The 8,148-nt window shown below is 38.2% G+C and overlaps 1 protein-coding gene across 1 annotated transcript; it reads right to left on the reverse strand.

Annotated features, from left to right (window-relative positions):
• FERD3L (Fer3 like bHLH transcription factor) lies at nucleotides 304-7,172 on the reverse strand. Its single transcript, XM_021063411.1, has one exon. It carries the CDS (start codon nucleotides 6,326-6,328, stop codon nucleotides 5,834-5,836), a length of 495 nt encoding a protein of 164 aa, XP_020919070.1. The 5' UTR covers nucleotides 6,329-7,172; the 3' UTR covers nucleotides 304-5,833.

An 8,148-nucleotide genomic window follows, 5' to 3' on the forward strand; every position in this document is an offset into this window, starting at 1 on the left:
GATTCATTCAGGGCCTCTTCAAAAACTTTCACCAATAGTCCACCTTCCCAGTTCTCTTGCAGAGACTATATCCTATGCCTACATTTCTGATCATCAGTAAAGATAAAAAGTAGTTACTCATTTTTACCACATTATTTCTACTTATATATAACAATCGCACAATCATTCATAAATAACCTTAGACCCTGAGAATTTGGTCTCTGAAATACTTGACAGGGCATAAATCTTGGCTTCACTATTTTTTAACTGATAAGTTTGAGGAAGTTATTTACCTACTTTATTCCAAAATGTCTTCATCACTAAGAAGATAATAATAGTGTCTATACCCTAAAACTATTTTGAGAACTTTAATAGTTATCAACATGTGCTATTATGTAAATAAGCAATACAGTAGATAATTATAGACATTACTTATTATTATAGGCATTATTACTTCATCCAGACCTAATAATCCAATTATTTTGTTGTTATTCTTTAGACCACTTCTGGTTTCTCCAACATTTCACTAAACTATGAGATTAAAAATAGGCAGCATTTCGCAAAATTCTAGGACTAAATATAGTCAATCAGTTCAAGATCTGACCAGTAACAAAAATAAAATTGTGAAGTTTTGAAGTTACAAAGTTATCTTCAGTAAAATAACTGTATAATAACATTGATCATTCATGTATGTTTATATGATATTGTTATTTGCTATTAATCACCAGCTGTTTGATCCATTTCCATAGTCTCATAGATATTTTCTTCCCTTTTGAAGACTGGAAATCATAAAAAGCTGTCCATAACAGCTGCTTTGAGGTCATCTACATTTTCTGGCTGCAGGTGGAAATCTCCTTCACAGAGCCCTAAATAGGAGGTTGTAAAATTTGGTCTTTGAGGGAGCCAGACTGTACCAACCTTTTTGAATACTTTATCATCCTGGAGTGTGTTAAGGTGCTTTTGATCTTTGAAGGCAATATCTTTTAAAGAAATATGCTGCTTATATGTGATCATTGGTCCTTTTTAGGAATCTCAGTATCATGCTGATTTCAATGAATGAATGAGTTTTTACGATGGTACACTGATTGACTCAATTTAATTGGGAGCCTCTAGATCTTGTTGAAATCCTTTCACTTGTCAAATGAGAGAAAGTATGGGAAGGGTGCTTTGAAAACAATAATGCAGTAACCATTTTATTATCATAATTGTTACATTTTATTAGGATAATTTCCAGCATATTTGCCAAACTCTTGACTTCACTGAATATTAAAAGTTCTTTTGTCTTCTGCAAAATTGAGTGGAATTCTACCCAATATTAGCCATAAAGAGTATTTTAAAATACATTCTTTGCATTCCCTTATACTTCTTTATCAAATGTGTTTTAGGCACATAAATAAAATTTGCTATCATAGAAAAAGTTGTGGAAATTTATAGGCTTTGGTTTATAGAGAAATAAAGAAAATTTTCCATCTTTCTGGCATTTTATTCCTGTCAGTTTGCATTGCTTCTTTCCTTTCCCTCTCCTCCTTCGCCAGGTTTGGTTTTGAGCTTTGGATTCAAAGAAACCCCAAAGTCAAAACAAAATGGTCAGAACTGCTGACTCTTGTTTTGTAGCCTTTTTTAGTTCAGCATTCACAGGAAGAGAGGGCACTGACCAGAAACTGGGTCTAACTTCATCCAAGATGTTGGCAAAGTTCAGAAACCTTTGAGTGAACTTGTGCCAAGACATAGGTATATACCAAAATGTCAACACTTTTCTAACACATTTAAACTATAATTTAATCAAGTAATATCACCCAATAAAAGGATTTAGTACTTAAAGTTCAATATTAATCTGCCAGCTATTTTTGACAAAAATAAATCTAAACAAAAATAATCTAATTTATATTTTGTATTAAATAGATGTTACATTTAATACAAAATATAGTGTTTAAAAGTTGTAGGTACATCCTCTGTAGCTCAGGGGTTACAGCACTGTTCTTGTACATTTGGGAACCTCACATGTGAAGTGGGCCTAAGTGTTTTCATTAACTTTGAAATTTTCTTTGAGGATTTGTAATTCAAAAAAAAGTTATGCTAAACTGTGCTTATCAAGTTTCATCTCAGAATTTCTGTAGCTGTTATAAACCTTCCACAATAGTGTTTTTATAATGGAAATGCTGACAAATGCAATAATAAACACCAATTCTATGGTCTTAATTGTAAGTTCATGCAGGAAATATGCATACTAGCACAATATTTGGTTCAGTTTCCAGTGCCAAAATCTGCTTTCACATTGGACAGCTGTAAAAGATGATCAGTCTGAATGGCTGCCTGTTGATGGCAAAGGCTTTTGATTATTTTTACTTTCCTTGGAAAGCCTGATTATGTCTTTCAAATATGATTTCACTTAGATCTTTTTTTTTTTTTTTGGTTTATATGTCTGAATACTAATAGTAACCTGATAGTTATGGGGAACTTAGTTTGAGACCAAAAGGCAGTTTTCAGTCAGTAAAGAGTATATAAATAAATCGCCTCCAAGCAACATCTAAAATGGTATTTACATTCCAAATGTCCAAATAACTTTAAGATTTCAAAAACCAATTATTACAATTTTCCAGGAGTAATTGATACCGCTAGGATTTTTTTTTTAATTACTGGGAGGTACTGGAAAACCAGTGTCTACTGATATTTTTATCAATGCTGGTTTAGAAGATAAAGAATAAGACAATTCTAACATAGGGTGTGTTATATACTAAAAATACTTACATTAAAAAGTGCACTGATTTATGGATCTAACATGGGGAAAACTAAAACTATCATGCTGCTTAGAGAAGTTGAATGCAAGATATGGAGGAGTATGGATTCATGTTCGAAATGCAGATGATTTTGCGTTATCTCTACGGATGATTTGGTATAAGGAATAAGTCAATCCACTTCTCTATATTTCTGAAACTTATTTGGCTTCAAATTATTCTATTAGTACAATAATTAAGAAAAAGCCTTAAGAGACTTTTCATTTTGGAGTAGCTTCTAAACATACTAAAAATCACAAAGAACAAAGCATTTATGAGCTCTCATAATTTTAAGAATTGTGGACATAATTCTAATAATAATGGGAAATCTTTTTATTTAGATGTTTTGGGGGTATTATTTACTATACTGAAGAAATATTCACTGTACGATATTGTAAGCTTACTATGAATATAACAATGGTTCAGAATATGAAGATTAAGGATGATGGACAGTTGTGTTTACTCTTCAGGACTCATTGATTTTGAGACCCTTTTTCTACGCATTTTTTTAAAATTTCTTATTTTCCAAATGGATTCTTTCAAGAAACTATTAAGGATTCCTAAAGTTAAATCTTTTAAGAAAAAATCACTTGAAGAGTCTTTAAAAAATGTTTACTTCTCATGAGGACTTAGAGTAGGAGAAGGAAGGGAGCTTCTTCTGCAAGCTCTTTCAATTCTGCACCCTTTCACATTATATGTAAAATGTCAACACATTTTAATTGAATAAATAAATAACTGGATAAAATAAGGGACCAATGTATCCACTAGCACTACATGAGATATTGGGGAGCAAAATGTTGTTCGATGACAAGTTGAGAAATAATTATTTTTCTTTGACATACTGAAAAGAGTAATTTTAAATTTGTTTCTTAAAATACAGGTAAGTGGTCTGAGCAGCCAAAAAGTTGTCTAGCAAAAGAAGAGAAAATAAGTAATTTTATAAAATGGATATAGAGGTTATTGTCCATTTTTCACTTTTAGTAAAGATGCTAGAGAATTAAAAACAAAACAAAACAAAAAAAACCCCAAAACACTCCCTGGTTTTGTTGTTGTTTGGTTTAGTTGGTTACATTTTTTTTCTCTTACTTGTATATCTTGTTCTTATGACAGAGGTGAAACAATCCTGGTGAAAAGATACAGTCAAGTAAGACATCATCTTTGAGAGAGTAATCATTTCAGAACTATCAGTTCCTATAGATAGAAAAACTAGGAAAAGTTTTACATGAAGGAATCTTAGAGACAAGTAGATCCTGCAATAATAGTAAGAGGGAGTGTGAACTGGCAGATCTACTTGGAAGGCAATCCGGCCATTTGTAGCCACAAACTTAAATGTTCATTTGACGCAGAAATTTCACTTCCGGCTACCTAATATCAGGAAATTATAGGCAGAGAAGACATTTATAAGAATGTTCCTCGCATTATTACTTTTTTTTTTTTAAAGAAAATATCTTAGCTATCTGTAAAGGACTGGAGTTAGATGTAATATATGGATGTGACAATAAAACACAGTAATCAAAATTATGTTCGCATGATATTTAACATCAAGGGGAAAGTTCTCATTCTATAGTGCTGAGTGGATAAATTCCAAAACTATCCCAAATGTGTTAAACACATTGAATTTATATCTGTATAAAAAAAGACTAGAAGGAAATAGATAAAACTGATGTGTAGTAATATGAAGTGATTTAAATTTTATTTCTTTTTAAAATTTTATTTTCCAAACTTTTAAGGATTAGTATATATTACTTCTTAATAAAATGAATCATATTTCTAAAAGTATGATAGGCGAATCGCCGAGTGCAAGGATGTGCGAAGTGAGGAGCAAAATAAAGTGTTGAGACAACAGGGTTTATTTTTAGGATTACTGACTTTAAAGTTAGGTGGGCACTATTCATTTCAGTTTCCCTCCTCACTTACCAACTCCTACCTGAAGGACCCCAGTCTAGGTGTTAGCAGGTTCCCCCAAAGGAAGAATTGTGGAATGGCAGATCCGCCAAACTGGAGGCAGATCCTCAGCATGGTTCTATTTCAAACCTCATCTCCATCATACACATTTTGGCAAAGCGGTGGAATGCATCTCCTCTTCTGACTTTTTTCTTCCCTGTCCCTAGATGCAACTAGAATAAAAGCTATCTTTCTCTACGCACCCCTAAAATTTTTCGTGCGCGCTCAGGTGGCGCAGCTCCTGGGACGACCCGGTCCTTTTCCCTGGGTAGGAAACAGGGGAAGCATCCTCAGGCAGCAAAGGTTCAGAGCATCTAAGATACCCCGCGAGTCTAGGTGCGCTCCCAGTGCGTGAGAAAGGGCTGTCCCCTCCTCCTCCCCGTCACCTCAGGTTCGGGCGTCGGGCTACTGGAGGGACAGGGACTGGGTTGAAGTTTTGAGCCTGAGGGGGAGGGTAAGGGAGAAGGTGGAGAGGAAGAGAAGGCAGAATGGTGTTCTGTGTTAGAGATATTTCATCGCTTTGACTCCTTTTCCTTTTTCAGTCCCTTCTTTCTGCCTCCTGACAACCCTAAGAGGATCGGACGATAGACTTGGCACCCCTTGGCCTCTCAGAGAACCCCATAACCCGCAATTTCTCGCGAGTTTCTGCTCCAGGACTTATCTAAAAAGCATAGTCCGGAGCGGCGTGCCTGCCTGACTTGGCTCAGCACCGACTCTGAGGCAAAAAAAAAAGTTTCTTTTACACACACACACACACACACACACACACTCGGAGAGATCAGACTCACAGAGACCGCTGAACTGCAGAGAGGATTAACTTCCCACCCACTTGATATAGACTGCTCCTGGGCGCGGGCTGAGGACCGCCCCAACTCCTTAACTACCTTAATATGCCCCGCCCGCTCCCGCCCCAGACTCCATTCAGAGCAATCGCGTCTGCATTAACTCCACGGCCTCCAAGCTTCTCAAGGGCTGTGGGGATTTTATCATCGCAAAACAAGCTCCAGAAGGCCAGACTTTTGTTAGGTCTTGGAGCTTTCTCCCTGGCCTTTCAGCCACACCCACTGCCGGTCGCGAAACACCCCATGCCCGCGCGCCCAGTGAAGAGGGGGCAGACACTTCCATTCCACACTAGCTCAGCCGGTTTCCTTTTTCTCAAAGCTCTCTAAGAGCTCAGTCATGAAGGAAATGTAGACGATGGCCAGGCGAAGGGTCTCGATTCGGGACAGCCTTTTCTCGTAAGCAAACGTGGGTACCTTCCTCCGCAGCTGGTCGAAGGCCTCGTTGAGGTTGAACATTCGCTTCCTCTCGCGGATGTTGGCGGCTTGGCGCTGGGCGTAGGTGATCACCCTTTTCCTCTTAGGGCGACCCAGCAGGGAGGCGCCTCTCCCGGCCTCCTCTACCTCCTCGTCTTCGCCCTCTTCTACTTCCCCCTCCTCTTCTGGATCCTCCTCCTCAAAACGCGGTAAACTTCTGGCTCTTCCCTCTTGGAGCACAAGGTCTTGGTGGTCCGCATAGGGGACCCCCGGTGCGAAGTCGCAGAGGAGAGGGTGCCCCGGAGAGGCTAGGGACAGGTCTGCGACGAAGTCCAGCACGGTGGCGTCCACGCAGCTCTGGGGATAGGCTGCCATCTGGTCGGCTTGGCTTGGCCCTGCGTCTCATCGGTTTCTCCAAGGTAAAGGCAAGACTGATGAAGGGCTTCCTAAGAGCCTAAAATCTGAAGCAGCAGCATCAGAGAAGGGCCAAGGGACATTAATATTTATAACCAAGCTGATAACAGGATTAGTTGCACAGATAGGGTAGGCTCTGACAACATCCCTCCTCTCCTCTGGAAACTGATGGAAGAAGACAAGCTTGAGCACGCACAGAAGACTCAAAGGGACAGGCCTCCAATTCTGAGATCCCTTTCACTGCATCACCTGAGACAGTTCCTTCTTGGCAACAACCCCAGCTCTTACCTGCTGTGCTTTTTGTGTCTCTCCACATCCCCCCAGCCAACTAATATTCTTCAGGCTCCTTATCTCATGTAGTTCTTTAATTTATCTTTGGGTTTTCAAAGCAAGGATGTTTTCCACCGCTCTGGCTTCTCCTTGGCTTCAGAGTGTGAGCTCTGAATCTTGCCACCCTAGGCTGCCGCTGGGTGTGAAACAAGTGCATGTGCTTTTAATGATGTCCTGAAGAGGGGCCCTGTCTGCCAGGGGTCAAGGGGAGCTGTTTGTCTGGTATCCCGGTGCAGCAGCTACTGAAAGGAAAGATCTTCCATTAGCTTAAGTAAGCACTGTAGGGGAGAGGAGAGTGCATTCCCCAGAGTCGCTGTTGGAACCGGCTTTCTCTTTCCACTGCATCATAAACAGCTCTCCCGCTGCATTACAAACCCCAACTTCTAAAATCTGTTTTGTTGTAATCAATCTAACAATTAAGATACTTGGCTTTCCTTTCCTTACCTTTAACTCCTACCTATGTAAAGGAATTTATTTAGAGGGCAAAGTTATGATGGCAGTAAAATGAAAAGGAGAAGCTCAGAACATTTTCTCCCAGCATGATTCACTGTATAATCCCAGTGTGGGAGGCAAAGCAAACCCTCCCCTAAACAAAACAACTTCAATCTCCTTTTCAAAACTGTGATTCACCCTTTCAGAAGCCAATTGGTCCACCAGCTCATTCCTCTGTTGAGAAGCCTTTCAAATTTTAAATTGCTGATTGATATTTGTGAACAAAGAAAACTCCTGACACTTGCATCTGGTTTGTTTCCTCATTGTACCACCTTATAAGATTTGAGAGGAAAATATTCTTTATTAATTCTAGTTAAGAGAGATTTTGGCTATCTTTAGATCACCTTTGATATGAAAAAATATTTTAAATTTAGGATAGCAAAAATAAAATTTCTTTTGCTGATTTCACATAACTTCATATATATATATATTTTTTTTTAACAAAGAAGGGTTCATTTTTCCTTCTTTGTTTGCCAGTACTTATATTTATTTAATTATTGAGTGTAAGGATTTTCAAGAAGACACCATGTGGCAAAACAATATATTAGAAAAATCATTTTAAATATGTATTAGAAGAAACAGCCTAAAAAGATGAGTATAGAAACATCTTGGTTCAAGGGAAAATCGCCTAGGACATCAATTTCTATTAAAGAGGTAAGTTGTGACTATGATGGTTCAGTTAGTACATTGGACAGCTCCCAGAGAAACCGCCTATTTCTAACAGGTAAGCACACTTCCTTTTTCTTTCTTTCTTTTTTTTTTCTTAGCATCCCAGCAATCACTTTCAGATACTAGAAAAGCAACATCATCTTGGAGTCTTCTTTTTCCTTTCTTCTTCTTTTTTTAACCCATTTGTGTCTGGGCTCTCCCTTGCTCTTTTGTCCTTTAATTTTTTTTTTTTTCTCTTGTGTTTACTCTTCACTCTCCACAATTTGCATTGTGGTAACTCATGCAGAAAA

The sequence above is a fragment of the Sus scrofa genome, chromosome 9 (genome assembly GCF_000003025.6).
Source record: "Sus scrofa isolate TJ Tabasco breed Duroc chromosome 9, Sscrofa11.1, whole genome shotgun sequence".
Classification (NCBI taxonomy): Eukaryota; Metazoa; Chordata; class Mammalia; order Artiodactyla; family Suidae; genus Sus; species Sus scrofa.

Coding starts and splice junctions, on each gene's coding strand:
- FERD3L (XM_021063411.1), bottom strand. CDS start 6,328: ATGGCAGCCTATCCCCAGAGCTGCGTGGACGCCACCGTGCTGGACTTC.